This window comes from Pipistrellus hanaki (assembly GCF_964339955.1).
Source record: "Pipistrellus hanaki genome assembly, chromosome: 18".
Lineage (NCBI taxonomy): Eukaryota > Metazoa > Chordata > Mammalia > Chiroptera > Vespertilionidae > Pipistrellus > Pipistrellus hanaki.
Genome location: NC_140520.1, coordinates 1,844,691 through 1,863,798, shown reverse-complemented (window position 1 = coordinate 1,863,798; position 19,108 = coordinate 1,844,691). Strand labels below are relative to the sequence as shown.

Genomic DNA, 19,108 nt, shown 5'->3' with positions numbered 1-19,108 from the left:
CCGCCCCGCGCCGCCGCCGCCTCGCCCCGCCCCGCGCCGCGCCCCCCGCGACGCCGTCGCCCCGCCCCGCCCCGCGACGCTGCCCGCGCCCCACGTGACGCCCTACTCTGGACCCACGTGACACAGCCCGCCCCCACGTGACGCCGCAGCCCCGCCCCCTGGCTGCGGGCTGCGCTGCGCGGGAGGGAGCCGGGGGTCCGCTGGAGCCGCGGGTTCCAGGCGAAGGAACGAAGGGAGCGGCTCGTGTTGCCCAGACACACCATCTTCCAGACACAGCCTTGTGGTGCGGGGCGCGGGGCGCCTCCCGCAGCCGCCGGGCCCGGGCCTCGCCCTTCGCCGGGCCTGGCAGCACGTGTTACCTGCGGCGCCTTGGAGTCCGCTTCCAGTTTTGCCATTTTGTTTGAAAGTCAGTCGATGGAGGGGAGCGGGTTGGGTGGCTACGAAGGACAGTTGCAGATGAACGTCAGTGTCGATGCGGCTAGTTCAGAGTTAGTAAGAGAACGTCCTTCTCCAGGATACCGGAGCCTTACGGAGCGAGCGGGCGCTGCGGCCCTCCCAGAGGTCAGAGGTCAGCGGGGGTGGGGGGTGGGGAGGCATGAAGCGCGAGCCGGGCTGGCGGAGGCCGGAGCGGGGGTCCCCTCCTTGGTGCACTGAGGCCGTCTAATTCTCCGGAGGAGGATGACCCTCTGGAATGTGGGCGCGCCTGTGGCGCCTTCCTCACAGAATGAAGAAGTGACCGCACAGACGGGGCAGGGAGGTCACAACAGCACAGAACCCTCCTGCGGGCTCCGTTCCCTCTGCTCAGGTCTGGGGGAGGCCGGCGGCCACGCCAGGAGGACACTCCAGCAGCCTTTGGAGGCCCAGGGGCCAGACCGAGGCCTCCTGCCCACCGGCGGGAGTCATCCCGGGAGCAGATCCTCCGCCGGGCCAGGTCCTCGGCCACCTGCTGCCCCTGCCACACCTGCTGCCCCTGCCACACCTGCAGCCCCTGCCCACACCTGCTGCCCCGAGACCTGGAGCGTGCCCCCCCCACACACACTCCTGGCCCCAGCCCTGGGAACTTAAAAATGACAGGGTAGCCCTACCTGGTGTGGCTCAGTGGATAGAGCGTTGGCCTGTGAACTGAAGGGTCCCGGGTTCGATTCTGGTCAGGGGGACATGCCAGGGTCGTGGGCTCGACCCCCCAGTGAGGGGTGTGCAGGAGGCAATCAATGATTCTCAATAATGATGTTTCTACCTCTTCCTCTCCCTTCTCTGAAATTAATAAAAAGTATATATATTTTAAATGACCGTGTAGTGCTCGCTTGGAACCATACAGAGATCAGCGTGGCCACTGCCCAAGGATGACATGCAAATTCCTGAAGTGTTCCACATTTTTTTAAAAATGGCAGTGTGTCATGAAAGGTGGCTGCACAGCAGCCATGGCTGTGGCTCCTCCTTAGTCCAGGAGAACGGCAGGGATGCATAGTCCCTTCGTAAGGGGCCCAGGCAAGGGGGTGTCTGTTATGCCTGGTTTTCGGGGGGAGTGGGGCCCAGGGGAGAGGGTGCCTGTTATTCCTGGCAGCCCCAGGTGACAGCTGGTAACGTGTGCCCACAAGGTGACTGGCAGGGGGCGCCCTGGAGCCAGACCTCCAGAGGGGCAGGGCTGGAGTGTGAGCCCACCACGTGGGCCCTGTCTGAGCTGCCAGGAGCACCTGGGCCCGCAGCGAGGGGCTTCCCGCTGCAGCGCTCCGTGCCCAGCGCCGCCCGGGGCCCTGGAGTGCCCGCCTGGAGGGCACGGAGCCTGGAGCCCCGGGGACGCGCTGCCTCCTGTGGCTGCTGGCCTGTGGCTCCCCTCCCCTGAGCCCTGGTTTGCGGAGAATCGGCTCACCTGGTGAGGCTGGGGAGCTCGGAAAGCCTGGGCCGCTCACAGCACACTCCCCCTCTCCCCCGTGGCTGCTTTCACTCGGTGGGTGCGCACCATCCGACACTGAGCGGCGGGCGCCTCCATCAGACTGGTCCCCGGTGTGTCTGCACAGCCCTGGGATTAAGAACCAAGAACGGGCAGACAGCACTTCCTTTCTTTGTTTTTCCCAGGAGGACATTTCTCTTACTTTAGTTTTTCAATACTTTCAGCAAAAGAAATATCCCTATTACCCACCCCCCCCCCCCATTTAAGTAAATGCTTTTCATGAGAAGATGCCAAAGAAAAGTACACATGAAAAAATTCTGATATTCTTGCTTTAGGATCTGTTAAAATGAAGCATTCTGTACAGGGTTACTTCAGTGACAGGTGCAAATAAAACCCCGTGGCTTATCATTTGACCTCTATGTACTGAACTGAGAGTCATGAAAGAAACAATTAAATTCAAATTATGAAGGAGATACATCCCAGTAACTGTAATTACCTAAGCTTGGGCTAGCAGAGAGAGTTAATTTAAGACAAAACACGTCACTAGTAGACTAGCACCACCGAGGAGAGCCGCCGGGCTCGGTTAGTGAGCCTCGGTCTCTCCGGGCTGAGCATGCGCTGGAGAGGTCACCCGTGGGGCCGGGAACCAGAGGCAGGAAGGTGTGGGGTCGCTGTTGCCAGAGAACAGGGGCAACTCATGGGTCCTGTCTGACACGGGAGTGGGGGGCTGGGAACACAGAGAGACGCTTACATCGCTAATTATGAAAATAATCTACTTTCATCAGCTTACTAAGTGGATAACTGGGTACCAAAAAAAATGACAACGAAATCTGTCAATTTAAAAAAAAAGCCATTTAACAAAAGACCAGTTTATATATTTCTTTGAATTATGTCATCAAAATTTAAACATACAAATCACATTTCCAAGCCCAAAAGAATCTTTCTAAACAAATAAAATACAGACATATAGACAAGTTCAGAACCCAAATGATTGTAAAACATTGTTTAAATCACAGTAAATGATAGCTCAGAAGAAATAAAGCGAAAGCATGACGGTTCCATCCGACTGTCCAGGTCGGAGGAGCGCAATGCCGGAGGGCTGGGTGATTATTTAAGTTGGTTCCTCGCGCCTCTTAACCCCTTCCCCCCCCCCCCCCCCCCCCAGTGCAGGGCACGCACCCGAACAGCCTGGCAGTCCGTCAGGCTGCCCGCCAGTGTTCGTACAGGGCACCCACCCTCCATCCCGCCAGGTAAGGGTTCCTGAGCAAATGCTGAAACGGCAGCACGGCGGGTTAGTATCCTTAAAGTATCCTTAAAGCACCCTCCTTTTCCCAATGTCCACAGCTGGGAATGACGGGCACAGCCTCCAGGGCAGGACGTCAGGGATTCTGGAAAGCAAGGCACAGGCCCAGGTTGTGGTGAAGGCGCTCTGGCTGTGGTCCTTAGAGACTCTGAATGTGCTACACATCCCACCGACTGTTCAAGTGACCTTCCACACAGCTAACTGGCTCTGTGACCTTCCCGGACATACAGCACACATGCACATGTGATTACATATGGTAACGGAACCCTGTTTTTAAAAGAAACTCAGCTGAATGAGTTTTTATAAGTTTTTATAAGGACGCATTTTATAAGTCTAATAATTTGGGGAGCAGGAAAAGCGTGCCAGTTCTTAAGAACAGTCAGCATTAACTATGTCTACTGAGCACAAAGTGAGTTTCCTTTCAACGTCTCCTTACAACCTAGTTTATGGATCAAACCACCCCTCCTCCTATGAAGGGTGGCACTCAATGTACATGGATGTAAACGTAGATTCTGCATCCGTGCCACATGTTCCTCCATGAGACAGCCTCCACCACCGCCGTCACCTCTCCCAGGGCTGGGCCCATCTCGGCGAGGAGACTCCTCACGGCATTTCAGACCTTTGTCCCCACATACCACACTCTTAATGTTTAATAGAACCACCAACCGGCACTTTCCTCCCAGGAATTAGCATATTCTTTATAATGAGTCAATTAGTGGAGAGAAGTAAACTTTAAAAAGTATAAGAATTTAAATATTCGAGTTGTCACAAAAGATTTAATACAATAAGGCTTTTGGAAGTCAGCAAAACCCATACCACACACCCAAGAAAATGGCATGTCTGTACATACAGTGTCCCAGAAAATGCTTACACACTTGAACAGCTGATAGCTCACTTGTGAAAATGAATTTATTTTTTTCAATATATATTTATTTCAGAGAGGAAGGCAGAGGGAGATAGAAACATCAATGATGAGAGAAAATCATTGATCGGCTGCCTCCTGTACACCCCCTACTGGGGATCGAGCCCGAAACCAGGGCCTGTGCCCTGACCAGGAATTGAACCCTGACCTCCCGATTCATAGGTCAACACTCAACCACTGAGTCACGCTGGCCAGTATGAAATGTATTTTAATAAACACTGCCTTTATGATTATTCAGCGGTGTGTATGCATTTTGGGGGGGACACCCTACATATGACATGATCCGGAATAAGGGCCCTCTTCTCAAATGTGACTGTATCTTTAGGGATTAAAAAGCATAAACTAACAACCCAATCTCTGATAACATTTTCAAACTGACTAGAAAAGCAAAATAAAAACTGCTTGGAAAATATACTTTAGACTATTTTCTCCTTTCTTAAAACTCTTGATTATAACTTTATATACTTTGTTAGGAATCTTGAAAATTGTGTTATTTTGGACACTGTACATAGCATATCTGATATCCAATCGTGCTCCTGGGTTATTTTTGCAAGTGTTAAAACAGGAGCAGACTGTACCTGAATTAACAATTAATTGTGAGCACACAGGAATGGCTGTCATTACCTGACCACTATTCCATGGGCTGAACGCACGTCTTCTTACAGTATTCAGTCTTGAGTTCTCAGCACCTGAGACTGGGTTCGCTTCGCAGTCACAGAGGTGTGAATGCCGTTCGTCTGAAAGCACCCTCGACGCGGTGGTCACTGCACACACACTCAGCCTGACCGCGGTCTTCCTTGGTCACCGAACACCCTAAGCCGGGCTTCCCGAAGTCTCCTCGGGGCCATCTGCATCACCAGCAGGCACGGAAGTGTCCTGTGACTTCGCACACATTCAAACTCCGGTGCCCCGGGCAGGCTGTGTCCTGATACTAGAGATACTAAGACCAGGCTTGCATCAACCGAGTCAGAGCCAATCCTGCCGGCACAAGCACCGTTTGGGAAGTACTGTTTTGAGCCAGATCCTGTGCTTGTATCCCGTCTCGGTGAGGAAACATCTTCACACAGCATTTCCACTTTACTCCCAGATACCACGCTCTGAATTTTTAATGCAACTACCAACTGGCACGTTCCTCCCACGAATGAGCATATTTTTATGATGAAAGTAGTGAAGAGAGAGGAGTAAATAACATTTAGCAAAGTCCATTAGGGTGCTTTTTAGTTTTTATACGATTAGAACAGGAAACTTTAAAAATATATTAAAGTCTGATGAAAGACATAAAGCAAAATAATTCTACTCTCCGGTAATCCTGGCGTCAATAAATAAACCCACATCCAACTTCAGGAGGATTTGCCCAGCACTCCCCTCATCGCCTCCGCCCGGTCTCTCCCTGTGCCGCCGGGTAAGTAACTCCTGCACTTTGCCGCTCCACCGCGGAGCTGAGCAAACGGGAGCCAGCACCTGGCTTCCCGCCTCCCGCCTCCCGGTGCTCAGGGCCCCGGGGACTCAGAGCCCCGGGACGGGTGTGAGTGCCTGGGAAGCGCTGAGTGGCCTTGGGTGTAAGTCAGAGCGCCATTTATAGGAGGTGATACCATGGCAACCTGGAATGTCTCCAAGGAAAGCTGTTTTGGTCTCAGTTCCTTGATGTCAGACCTACTTTGGTGGTTGTTTTTGTCAACAGTTGTAGAGTTTACAGATCCATGAGTAAACTACTTCTTAAAAACACCCTAATGTGTACAGTTCATGCACTGATAGTTCAAAAGTCTCCAAATGGAGATACTAGACAAGAATTATTTTATTGTAAATTAATAAGTGAGTATTTAATCCCTTTAAATCACATATTGAAACTTTAAGGGAACACACAGGAATTCCGTTAAAGTACTCCTAACGACTGATGTGATTTACGGAGAAGCAGCAGGTGGGTGAGGGCCAGCCGCTAGCACCCAAGGGCCCAGGGCCACCCGCACGCAGCGGGGCCGCTCCCGAGGCGCTGGAAGACCTGACAGGCGGGTGGAGAGATGTGTGTTTCTCTCTGTGGAATGTGGATGTGGGCTCTGCATCTCACTCTGACTGGCCAGACCCAGAGGGCACCTCACCAGCTTTTACGTAGGTGAACGACATTTAGCGATCTTTTGTTTGCCAATCTTTTTGCACAAATATAGAAATCTTGGGTACGTGAGAGTGTTTCTCAGGCCGTCCTTCTACTTCCTCACAGCTTTGCTGGCAACAGTTAGCATTGTCGGACTCTGACTCTCCACCGACGTGCTGGCCTGTCCGGAGGGGCAGACAGACCCCGAATGGAATGAAGGAGCTCGTCTGCAGAAGTGACCGCTGGCGCTCACTGCGGAGAGCACAGGCCATCCTGCAGCGGTCCACACGGCAGGCACCTCTAACCTCAGATCTCCGCTCCCTGCAGCGACTCTAGCCCTGGCAATCCTCTCAAGCCTGGCTCTCTAGCTGCAGTAGGCACTCTGTTACATACACACACACACACACACACACAAACACGTCAGCCGGACGTTCGTGTTTCCCAGCCAGGGGGCAGTGTGATCTTGGAGACCCGGGGTCTGAGCAGTCCTGGGGGCCCTGCCCCGGCACGCTGTGAGCCTAGGCTCGGGTGGTACTGCCCGCAGGCTTGGGGTCATAGCCGTACAGGAAAGTGGCGGCGATTACGAGCATGGCTCCCAGGAAGAAGACACTGAACAAAGAAAAAAGGAAAAAGACAAAATCAGGTTAAAAGCCAACAAGGCTTCTCTTTCTTTACTCGAACAAGCTGGTTGGGGGATGTTCCGGGAACAAGGCCAGCCAAGCCTGTGCTCACCCTCCCAGCTACTCCGCTGGCGCCCACACGCCTCTCAGTGCCCACAGCCACCGCGAGAGGACAAACTGAAGGTAACCTGCTCCCAGCCCCACCACTCCTCGTGAAGCGGGGTGCAAAGCTCCGCATCTGGCTCCAGCTCCCTCCTCCTCCTGCTCCTCCCTTTCCTCCTCACTGCACTGTCCCCCAAAACAAAGACGTCTAAATGTCTTTCATCTTCATATGCCTTGTAATGAATAAGGCCTCATTTTTTTAAAGATGTGAAACTGTAAAGGGAAATCTACACTCCTTTCAAACCAAAGTACATTTCAGTTTAAAATCCAAGGTATAGCCCTGACCGGTTTGGCTCAGTGGATAGAGCATCGGCCTGGGGACTCAAGGGCCCAGGTTAATTCCGGTCAAGGACATGAACCTTGGTTGCGGACACATCCCCAGTGGGAGGTGTGCAGGAGGCAACTGATCGATGTTTCTCTCTTATTGATGTTTCCCTCTCCCTTCCTCTCTGTAAAAAATCAATAAAATATATTTAAAAAATAAAATAAAATCCAAGATATAATCAGCAAAACTCAGGACCAATTTTTTAGGATGCTCTTTAAAAGAAAATAAGACTAAATGCAGGGACTTGCTTTCTTTATTTTATCCATAAATATGATCCCTTACGCCGAGGCCGGTTTGGCTCAGTGGATAGAGCGTCGGCTTGGGGACTGAGAGGTCCCAGGTTCGATTCCGGTCAAGGGCATGTACCTTGGTTGCGGGCATATCCCCAGTGGGGGGTGTGCAAGAGGCAGCTGATCGATGACTCTCTCTCATCGATGTTTCTAGCTCTCTATCTCTCTCCCTTCCTCTCTGTACAAAATCAATAAAATATATTTAAAAAAAAAAATATGATCCCTTACTATGAATTGGAAATGAACTTAAAACTGGTATTGGGCCTTAAACTGGATGCAAACTAGAATACCAATCCTAACTTTTGACATGTATATTCAAGAAAATGAAAGCTTCAAACTTTTAAAATGTCATTTTTTTGGCTTATTTTATGACTTTATAAGGCCAATGAACTTTTAAATATGATTTTTATATGACTTTTCCTTTGGGAGAAAAGCCCTTTCAGATCTATCGGGAAACTCCTGTCAGCAGATTTGTATAAAAATGTTTCCAGTGGAAGATATTTTCGTGCACATGATTGGAAACCTTTTTAAAAAGATAGCTAAAAGGGCCGAAACCGGTTTGGCTCAGCGGTAGAGCGTCAGTCTGCGGACTGAAAGGTCCCATGTTCAATTCCAGTCAAGGGCATGTACATTGGTTGCGGGCACATCCCCAGTAGGGGTTGTGCAAGAGGCAGCTTGTCGATGTTTCTCTCTCATCGACGTTTCTGGCTCTCTATCTTTCTCCCTTCCTCTCTGTAAAAAATCAATAAATTAAAAAAAAAAAAAAAAAAAAAAAAAAGATAGCTAAAAGGAACCCTCATTACATTTCCAAGATTCTTAAAAAGTTGTAACAGAACAACATTTTTCAGACTAGATCTGAAAAAAAAATCCTATTTTTCTATACCCTTTGGAGATCTAAAGAAAAGATGTTACCTGGTTGGTACAAAATCCTGTAGCCAAAAGTAGGATATCAATGTGGACAATATTATGGACAGGGAAGTCGCAAATCCTTTTAGAATATTGTCTGCATACTTTATAACAGCTGCTATGACAAGGCCTCCGAGTGCCTGCGGAAGGGTTAAGAGGTTATTTAAAAAACAAACGTATAGAAAACTGCTTTCAAAACAATGTCATCACTCAATGAGGCTTTAAGCTTTTGTCCTACAAATTTCTCCCCATTTAGTCAGTGATTTTCATTAAGCCCCTCTTCTAACCAATAGCCTCCTGGGCTTTGTTCCGAAGCCCTCATTCCCAAGGCTGTCTGATGGAGTGACCGCCATGGACCCTGCAGTGTTGTAACGAGTTTATCAGCTCACGAATAAAGTATCTGCCCGCACCAAGTTAGCGGCCAGCCTCTCATGGCTTCCCAACCACTCCCTTCCTCCCGTTTCTCCCCATCCACCCACCTTTCACTGCTCTGTTACTTTCCCTAAAGCCGTTATCTGTGCTCTCTTTAAGGCAGAGAACCTCCTCCGAACCCCTGATTCCACTGTGGCTGGTGAGTAGGGCGTGGCCGTCCTCACAGCCTCCTTCCTGCCAGCCCCGCTGCTGGGGACAGCTTCCCCTCTGCAGGGAGGGACTGAGCCTGGAGCCTGGGGGGGAGGGGGGGGTAGCAGAGTTCCCATCGCTGCAGGGACGGCTGCTTCCGCTCCAGTGCTCTCGGCTCGCTCCTGCGGGTCCCTCAGACCAGGGCCCAGCCCTCCGTCTCACGGCCGCTTCCTGAGGGCAGAGGCTTCCTCCCCCACATCAAAGCCATCGCACGGACGCCGACTTCCTGTCTCTGCCGGCTCCTCTGAGCTTGCACTCGCCCCGTCTCCGGTTACAGACAGAGCATCCTTCTGGCCCTGCAGCCCAGCTCCCTGGCCGCCTCCCACAGGGACTCTTGCTCCTCCTGAGTGGCTGTGGCTTTGCCAGCAGGACCTGCAGCTGCATCTCCTATCTTCCCCCTCACTGCCCCCTTCGGTTGGGGAGCAGCCTGGACCCTCTCAGGGCATAAACTGAGCGACTCGTGGCCACAGGGGGACGCGCTGTCGCCGCTGCACCTCCGGCCCTGCTTCCTGAGCTGATGGGTGACCTCCGCCTCCTGTGCGGCGGGCAGAGCAACGGGAGGTTCCGTCTGCCGGCCCCAGCCTCCTGCTCTCCGCGGGCATCGCCCCCGGGTCAAGTGAAGGCCCCGACTCTCCCACCCCCTCTTCACAGCCACTTCCGCGGGCACTGAGGATAAACCAGGGCGCTGAGCGCGGTCAGGGGACCCCCCCCTCACCCCAGCTCAGCGGCGCCCTCCGGTCCTCGGCCTTAGAGCAGCGCACTGCATCACGCGGGGAAGTACACGCTTTACCTGCAGAGCGACCACGGCCCAGGTGAGCCGGTTGTAGCCCTGGAAGAACCCGTTCTGCGACACCAGCTCCCCGTCGTACACGTACACGCCCATCAGCCCGAAGACGCTCCCGAAGAAACCTGCGGACGGAGCTCCGTCACCCAGTGACTTTACTTCCACACTCTCCCTGGGGTGTGTGCACGTTAACTAAAGTGCACGCAGGGCCGTGAACACAGGGGAAGACGTGAGGACGGAAAGGAGCACGGACACAGCACAGCGCGGGAGTCACAGGCTCGGCGCCGACTCACCCAGCTGGATGTTCCTGATCCACACCGACTGCTTGGTCTCCTTCAGGATCTTCTCGAAGTACACGCCGGCGAAGCCGCTGGAGAAGCAGGCCGTGAGCACGGCCATGAGCCCCACGAACTGCGAGCCGGCCGACAGCGCCTTCGCGTCCGGCTCCTGGGCGTCCGAGGGCCACTGGGCGAAGGCACAACGCAGTTCAGACAGAGCACCCTTCCAGAGCACCCCCCACCCCTATGCCCAGGGCCTGGGGCTGCGGAGAGCTTCTGAAACAGCCTTAGAGCCGTTACTTCACTACAGGGCTCTGCCTGCCGCCTTCTAACGGCAGAGCCGGGCCGAGAAAGAAGAGGGACACTGCAGCGGCTCACAGCTCCTCCCCAAGCACCGTGGCCGCGGCCGAGACTCCGGTGTGCCTGTGGAGTAGCTAAGGGAGCCTGGGGCTGCACTGCCCCCGGCCTTCCCCTGCACCCCCCTCTGCCCGCCTCCCTCCTCACCCCCCGCCCCAGCACCCTGGGCCTGCCCTGCACCCCGGCCCTGCCCTGCACCCTGGCCCTGCCCTGCACCCCGGCCCTGCCCTGCACCCTGGCCCTGCCCTGCACCTCGCCCTTCCCCCGCCCTGCACCCCAGCCCTGCCCTGCACCCTGTCCCTGCCTGCACCCGGCCCTGCTCACCATCCACCCCGGGGCTGCCCCTGCCCTCAGCGCTCCGGGTCTGGCCCAATAAAATAAACGTGGAAAAGCTTTATTCAAGGCGCACACACTTCACTGGGGAAAGCGCTGGGGGCGCTGAGGGGCAGGAATGCGACAGACTGGGTTTGCTTTTGGACAGACCACAGCGGGGACCGCGTGGAGCTGACTCTGGGGGGCAGGGCCCTGAAGGAAAGCACCCTGTCAGCCCGCAGCAATAGTCCTGTGGAGCCCAGGGCACAGGAGAGGCCGGGCGGGCAGTGCTGAGCGGAGGACAGACCGGGAGCGTGGAGGGGGAGGGCTGCTGGACTTTGGGCAGAAGATGAGGGAGAGTGATGTCGGAGACGGACAGGGATGGGCAGGGAGGTCACGTCCGCTTAGCAGGCGACTGAAGAGCCCAGCCAGCTGCCCAGCAGGGGTTCCACACACAAACCCGACGCGGCCTGTGACGGCCAGAGCGGCCGGCAGCACAGGAGCCCCGCACGCCGGGCTGGTGGAAGCTCCAGGGGACGGCAGCTCTCACGTAAGGAAGGAACCACAGAAACAAGCCTCCCCGGACCAGCCCCAGGCAGTGCCCAGCGAGCGGACCGTGAGAGCAGTGAGGACTGTGAGAGCAGAGGGTGATGGGCGGAAGGCACGGGCTCGGAGTGTCCGTCACCTCCGATGCTCCTGGGACCGCTGGACAGGAGCTTCCTCCCACCCGCAGGGCCCTGCTCCCTCACTGGCGGTCAGACCAGTTGGCTTCTCCATGTTTCTCAGCACCGGTTACAGCCCCGGGGCATGGCTCACAGGAAGCCCTCATAAGAGCCGCCCTGTCCTGCGCGGCAGAGAAGGCCGTGGGACGTGACAGGGCGCTTTTGGGAACAGCTACCTGTACGAAAGCCACTCCGGTCATCAGGATCACCAGCGAGAGCCACTGGTACACACCCAGCTTTTTGCTCAGCATGGACACGGAGAACAGCGCCGTGGTGAGAATTTTCAGCTGATACGTGACCTGGAGAGAGACAGCGGGTGAGTGACGGCCGAGGGTCTGCTGGGCAGAAGGGCCACGAGGGAGGCGCCGCGGTACCTGGTAGGTGGCCGCGTCGAGGTTGGACAGCGCCACGTAGAGCAGGTTGTTCTGCAGCGTGTAGATCCCGGAGGGGACAGCCAGCTTGATGGTCTCCATGGGCTTGTTCAGGATCTCGTCACGCAGGACGCGGTTCAGCGCCCGCAGGCTGCACTCTGGGGAGGCGTGGAGCGGGGAGGTCAGGCCGGGAGTGGCAGCACTCCGTGCCCTCTCTCTAGGCCTGTTTGCTCTCATGAGGAAAGGATATTGAGCTACGTTAAGACACTTTAGGTCTAAACCAGTGACTGGTCATTAGTCATTAGTCAACAGAGCCAAATATCAACGATTGAAATTTCTTTTGAAAGACAAATTTTTTAAACTTAAACTCCCTTCTCCTAACGCCACTTCTTCAAAATAGATTCGCCCGGGCCGTGATATTTTATGGAAGAGCCACACTCAAGGGGCCAAAGAGCCTCAGTTTGCTGACCACTGGACTCTAAACTATACCTTTAATGAGGCTAAGTTTCAAATGTTAAATATTGTCAGGGAGCATATGCAGAATAGCACTATCCCTCTGTCCTCCTGGTCCTTGGGACCCTGGCCAATGTGGCTCAGGTGGGGTGTCCCGTGCACAGAAAGGTCGCCTGTTCCGTTCACGATCAGGGCACCTGCCTGGGTTTCGGGTTCCATCCCTGGTAGGGGGCGTGCAGGAGGCAGCCAATATAGGTTTTGCTCTCACATCAATGTTTCTTTCTGTCACTCCCTCTCCCATCCCCTCTTTTTTTTTTTTTTTTTTTTTTTTTAAATATATATATATTTTATTGATTTTGTACAGAGAGGAAGGGAGAGAGATAGAGAGTTAGAAACATCGATGAGAGAGTCATCGCTCAGCTGCCCCTTGCACACCCCCTACTGGGGATGTGCCCGCAACCAAGGTACGTGCCCTTCACCGGAATCGAACCCGGGTCCCTTCAGTCCCCAAGCCGACGCTCTATCCATTGAGCCAAACCGGTTTCGGCTCCCATCCCCTCTCTCTAAAAATCAGTTTAAAAAAAAAAGCCATCTTAATAAAATGAAAAATATTGAAATGTTTTTAATACTAGGGTATTAGATAATGCAGTAGTGTTCAAATGTGTAGTTAACAACATATATTAACATATATGTCATCCTATATAATAAAAGGGTAATATGCAAATAGACCAAATGGCAGAACAACCAAACAACCAAAGTGTAATATGTTAATGATAATAAGGATGCTCAACCGCTTGCTATGACTTGCACTGAGCACCAGGGAGCAGTCAACTGGTCGACCAGTCACTCTGATGTGCACTGACCACCAAGGGGCAGGTTAGCTGACCGGTAGGTTAGCTTGCTGTTGGGGTCCAGCAGATTGGGACTGAGCAAGATGGGCCGGACACTCCCTGGAGCCCTCCTGTGGTCCCTGTCCGGCTTGATCATGCACCAGTGGGGTCCCTCAGCCTGGCCTGCTTCCTCTCGCAATCCGGGACTCCTCGGGGGATGTCGAAGAGCCGGTTTCAGCCCAATCCCGCAGGCCACTCCCCTTGGGAGGGTGCCAGATGCAGGGCTCATGGCTGCAGCAGCACAGCCTCTCCTGATCGGGACTGATTGGGCGTGAGCCTGCGGGAGGCACGTGGGGCCAGGATGAGCGGGAGCAGCAGGCAGGAGCTGCGGGAAGTTGCAGGCAGCGTTGGACTGCGGGTTTCGGCCGATCCCTGCAGGCCACCCAGAGGGACACTCGTATATCAATAATAGCAAACAATTAAGTACATTTCACTGACTTACACACAGAACCTGGATACCTACGGCTGTCTTTGTAGACCAGTAAGACGCAGGCCATGATCTTCAGGATCTCAGCCACGACCACGGCCGTGGAGGACAGGTAGCGGGGCCCCTCCTCCTTCAGCGTCCTGGAGTAGCGCATGGTGAGGACCAGGCTGGTGGTCTGGAAGACCAGGATCCCCAGGGAGAGGTACTTGAGGTTGGCAGACATCGCTTTATCTGCATCTGCCTGAAAAACAGAACAAGCAGGGCGAGTAAACAAAGTGGAAAGACACAAACTGATGTGTTAAAAAAGCCGTGAGAGCTCAGGCCTCCGAGATGGAGTATGTATGTTCCGCTCCGTCCTTTCTGCTCTGGACCGAACGCTAAAGCAGCCGCAGAGACGCTGAAAGGCGAAGGAAAGAAGACAAACTGGCCAGAGGCCTCGGAGACCAGCTCCTCCAACAGGAGGCCTACCTTGTCGCCAGAGTCCATGACCGTCCCGGGAAACCCCACACCTCACTTTTCATACAAGTGCGTCAGCTAATTTACCCGATTGGCACATTCTACTTTCTCTCTAGGATGGAAATAAACACTTCCAGGAGCTTGGTTCCCTCTTAAGCGCTCAGAGAAAAGCTAACCCTGCCCATTGCCACGCCCGACTCTAATCTTTACAGTTTCCGGGCCCTGGATCCGTCAGAATCAGACAACTTTTCCTTGTTTCTCCCTCCCTTCCTCCCTCCGGTGTCAGGTGGCTGTTTATATACCATAATATCAACGTTCTGGGAGTTAATTTTTACCTTGCTCTTTCGCAGTCTGTGGCATCTGTATCACACATTCAGTTAAAATCAATAGTCCTTCGGCTATACAAACATACCATATTTACATTCTCACTTCTAGATTACAAAGCGCTCGGCTTGTGCCCTTTCCTGGACGGACTGGGAAGACCACCTGTCGCAGGGACGCCTCGCCCTCCTGCCTCTCCTGCCACCGCGTCCCCCTGGTTTCCTGCCACGCAGCCACGGCGGCAGGCCGTGTCCCAGGGAGCAGGCGGGTGGCCCGGACGGAGGAGCCGGGGCCGCGGTCACACCTGCCGTCCCTATTTCACGGGAACTTCCTGCGGACACACAGCCACGAACGGACAACCAGGATCTGCTTCTTCCCGGCGCATCCTCAGCATGGAAGACCCGTCACCCACATCCTCCCGGAGTCGGGCCAGGCCCAGGGCACTGTCACGGGCACCGGGCACCTCGGCTTCAGCTATGCCCACGTGGCTCAGCTCAAACACAGAGCCCGCCGGGCGGTGCCAGGTGAGGGGCATGGGATTGGCGGCAGGCGGGCCTCTGCCCGGGGTCGGCCCAGCGGTGCAGCCGGGGTTCTGGACCCCAGGACCCAGCGCAGACCTAGGGCGCCCTCACCGTTAGCGGCTGAAACCTAGGAGAGGCCGCGGTCCACACCGACCTTCGGCGTGTGTTTGTCAACTGCTTTCCCTCCTTATCGGTCTGTTATCACAGGCTCTCAGCTGAGAGCTCAGGGCGGAGAGCACGTTAATTTCCTCAAAAACGCTCTCCTGGGATCAAATGGAGGACTAAGACACGGAAAAGCCCAGGAGGACCAGGCTGGGCGCTGGTCCAGCGGGAGGACCAGGCTGGGCGCCGGCCAGGACTCCCCCCTCACCTGGCTCCCCCCTCCCCCAGGGCCTCCCCGGCCGGACCCCCTGGCCGGACCCCTGGCCGCGCACCGGCCTCACCATGCCCCGCGGCCCCTGCGGCTCCGCAGCGCGGCGCCCGGGGCGGTGGGCGGAGCCAGCGGGCGGGGGTCACCGGGGTCACGCCCCCGCCCCGCCCCCCACCACCCCCCCCCCTGCCCCCGGCGGCGCCCTCCGGGCCTCCTCCTCCGCCCGCACATCCCGCACGTCGCCCGGGGCCGCAACGTGTCTGCCGCCCCGCCCGGTCCCCCCGGCGCCCCCGCCCGTCCCCCGGTGCCCCCGGTCCCCGGTCCCCGGTCCCCGGTCCCCCTCCCGGCGCCCCGCCCGGCCCGCTCACCTGCCCCGCTCGGCCGGCCGCGCGCTCGGGGGCCGGCGGCTGCGCTGGGCCGGGCGCCCGGGGCCGCCGTGCCCGCCGCGCGCCGCCCGCCGCCAGCGCTTCCGGTGCCGGTCCCTCCGCCGCCGCTCCGGCCGCCGCCGCGCCCGCGCCCCGCCGTTCCCGCCTCCGCGCGGCCCCGGCCCCGGCCCCGGCCCCCTTCTGTCCGTCCGCCCGCCCGTCCGCCCGCCCGTTCCACCGCCGCCCGGCGCCCCGGGGGAGGGAGGGCCCGGCCGGCGGGCAAAGTCCGGCGGAGGCGGCCCGGCCACCCGCCTGCGGGCCACGGCCACGCCGGGCTCCTGCGGCCCGACCCGCGCCCCGTCCCCCTCCCCCCTCCCTCCCCCCCGGACCCGGGACCCTCCCCCTCCCCCCCTCCCTCCCCCCGGACCCGGGACCCTCCCCCCTCTCCCCCTCTCCCCTCCCGGACCCGGAACCTTCCCTCCGGGACCCGGGACCCTCCCTCCGGGACCCGGGACCCTCCCCCCTCCCCGTCCCCCTCCCGGACTCGGAACCTTCCCTCCGGGACCCGGGACCCTCCCTCCGGGACCCGGGACCCTCTCCCTCTCCCCCTCCCTCCCCCCTCTCCCCCTCTCCCCTCCCGGACCCGGAACCTTCCCTCCGGGACCCGGGACCCTCCCTCCGGGACCCGGGACCCTCTCCCTCTCCCCCTCCCTCCCCCGGACCCGGCGCCCCGTCCCTCTCCTTCCCTCCCGGACCCGGGACCCTCCCCCGTCCCTCCCTCCGGGACCCTCCCCCCCTCCCTCCCCCGGACCCGGGACCCTCCCCCCCCCCCCCGTCCCGGGCACCTGCGGGGGACGCGCTCGCGGCTCCGGGCTGGCTCCGGTCCACGCCCATCCCGCCCGGCTGTCTGTCCGGCGCTGGTCCGGGCGGGTCCGCACCTGCCGCCCGCCCCGCGGGTGGAGGCCCCCGCCCTCCTGGGCCGGCCCCGGGCCGCGTCCGGAGCCGCCCGAGCAGCAGCTCCGCACCGGCCCGTCCGAGCGCCGGCCGCTGGGAGGCCGGAGCTCCGTGAACGGCAGGAGCAGGAGGAGGTTGCCCATCCGCGCAGGCAGCCCTCGCCGCCCGCAGGCTCAGTCCTGCACTTGAGGGAACCTGAGGCCTCAGACCTTAAACCCTGTTTAACCCCCACCTACGGAGACACGAGCTGGGGTTCACCCCTAATGTGTCTGCCTTTAAACTGCAGAAACACCGCTTGGCTGTCCTGGGAAGAAAAATGAGGCGGAAAACAGGCGGCAGCAGCAAACGGAGCCACAGGCATAGGAAGTACCGCTAAGGCCAGCCCCTGTGGCTCAGTGGTTGAGCGTGGACCTATGAACCAGGAGGTCTCAGGTTCCATTCCAGGTCAGGGCACAGGCCCTGGTTGTGGGCTCCATCCCCAGTGGGGGGCCATGCAGGAGGCAGCCCACCCATGATTCTCTCTCATCATTAATGTTTCTATCCTTCTCTCCCTCTCCCTTCCTCTCTGAAATCAATGTAATCAACACTAATAAAAGAGAAATATGCAAATTGACTGTACCTGCATGACACCCATTAGCCAATCAGGAGTATGCAAATTAACCCACCAAAGATGGTGGGTTAATTCGCATAAGCAGGTACGGAGCAAAGACTGAAGACAACTGAAGCAGAAGAGACTTGGCCATAGCGAAGGCCTGGGTGCCAGCAGCCAGGGAAGGAGCCGATTGCATGAGTCTTTGTGCAACGGGGCCTCTAGTACATTTGTAAAATAAGTACCAGTAACAACAGAGCTGGCCACGAAAGAAGAGAGAAAACTGGCAGCCTGGGGACTCGGGGCAAAGGGCCGGCTTCGGCCTCCGGTGGGAACAGACCGCAGAGGCACAACCTTGGCAGCGGAAGGTCAGACGAAGGAGAACCACCTGCCAGCGCCAGGACAGCCAGAGCCAAGCGGCGTGGTCTCCGCGCAGCGGGTTAGAGCTGCCAGGTAACACGTAGGACACCTCGCTGCACTGAAATGTCACATACACGAGGGATCAGTGCTCAGTCTGTACAACTATACTAAAAAATAATAATAAAAATTCACTGCTTATCAGAAATTCAGATTGAACTGGGTAGCCTGTATTTTTAAAAATATATATTTTATTGATTTTTTTACAGAGGAAGGAAGAGGGATAGAGAGTTAAAAACATTGATCAGCTGCCTCCCGCACACCCCCTACTGGGGATGTGCCCACAACCAAGGTACATGCCCTTGACCGGAATCGAACCTGGGACCTTTCAGTCCGCAGGCCGACACTCTACCCACTGAGCCAAACCGGTTTTAGCGGTAGCCTGTATTTTTTTTTTTAATATATATTTTATTGATTTTCTACAGAGAGGAAGGAAGAGGGATAGTGAGCTAGAAACATCAATGAGAGAGAAACATCCACCAGCTGCCTCTTGCACACCTCCTACCGGGGATGTGCCCGCAACCAAGGTACATGCCCCTGACTGGAATCGAACCCGGGACCTTTCAGTCCGCAGACTGACGATGCTCTACCACTGAGCCAAACCAGTTTCGGTATGTATTTTTATCTGGAAAATCTGGCAACGCTGGTGGAAGCGTGGCCGCATTCAAACATTGCACAGTGCCGGGTGTCCAGCGGCGCCGGGGAAGTGGGACCAGATGGAAAGGTACGGGCGCAGCGGACACTGTGAGCATTGCTCAGTCCCCGCCCCCGCTCCGGGCTGGTGGTTCAGGGACCTGAATGGGTTAACAGTTAAAAACAAAAGAAGAAAAGACAACAAATAAGCTCTAGCCTGTCGGTCTCAATGGTTAGAGCGTTGGCCTGCAGACCCAACGGCCCCGGGTTCGATTCTGGTCAAACGCACGCACAGTGGTCCGTGGCTGCAGGCTCCTCCCCGGCTGCGGCCCTGGCTGGGGCGCATGCAGGAGGCACCAGTAGATGTCTCTCTCTCTCTCTCTCTGTCTCTCCCTCCCACTCCACTCTCCCTAAGAACCAATGGGAAAATATCCTCGGTGAGGATTAACAACAACAAAAGAGAAAGACGACAAAAGAGAGAGTGGGGACTATGGTGATATTTAAGATGTTTGTTCAAAACAGTGAAGAGACACAAAAGAATCAGTGTTCAGAGAATTACCCTCGGGTCCCTTCTGCCAGTTATGTGCTCTGACTGTTGACGTGAAACCCCAGCTCCCGAAGGAGAAAAACCAGTCGGTTCCTTCCAGCTGCCAAGCGGGTTCCCCAGGCGCCGTGCCAGCTGTTCAGGGCGGACCTGGACTAACGACCGCCCCGTCCATCACTCGGCTCCCGGAGGGCTCAGCGAGGCCCTCCCGAGCC

The 19,108-nt window shown here is 56.5% G+C and overlaps 1 protein-coding gene across 3 annotated transcripts; it reads right to left on the bottom strand.

Moving 5' to 3' along the window:
- Nucleotides 1-2,733: 2,733 nt before the first annotated feature.
- SLC35A3 (solute carrier family 35 member A3) lies at nucleotides 2,734-16,701 on the bottom strand. 3 transcript variants are annotated; one of them, XM_084865382.1, is made up of 8 exons: nucleotides 16,602-16,701; nucleotides 13,760-13,964; nucleotides 11,957-12,111; nucleotides 11,759-11,881; nucleotides 10,207-10,378; nucleotides 9,920-10,038; nucleotides 8,515-8,648; nucleotides 2,734-6,814 (listed from the first exon to the last, which is right to left on the bottom strand). In XM_084865382.1, exons 2-8 carry the CDS (start codon nucleotides 13,944-13,946, stop codon nucleotides 6,724-6,726), a joined length of 981 nt encoding a protein of 326 aa, XP_084721508.1. In that variant the 5' UTR covers nucleotides 13,947-13,964; nucleotides 16,602-16,701; the 3' UTR covers nucleotides 2,734-6,723. The 3 variants fall into 3 exon arrangements, with proteins under 3 accessions (XP_084721508.1, XP_084721510.1, XP_084721509.1); XM_084865384.1 differs by lacking the exon at nucleotides 16,602-16,701 and adding an exon at nucleotides 15,760-15,832; XM_084865383.1 differs by lacking the exon at nucleotides 16,602-16,701 and adding an exon at nucleotides 15,176-15,315.
- Between the last annotated feature and the right edge of the window lie 2,407 nt (nucleotides 16,702-19,108).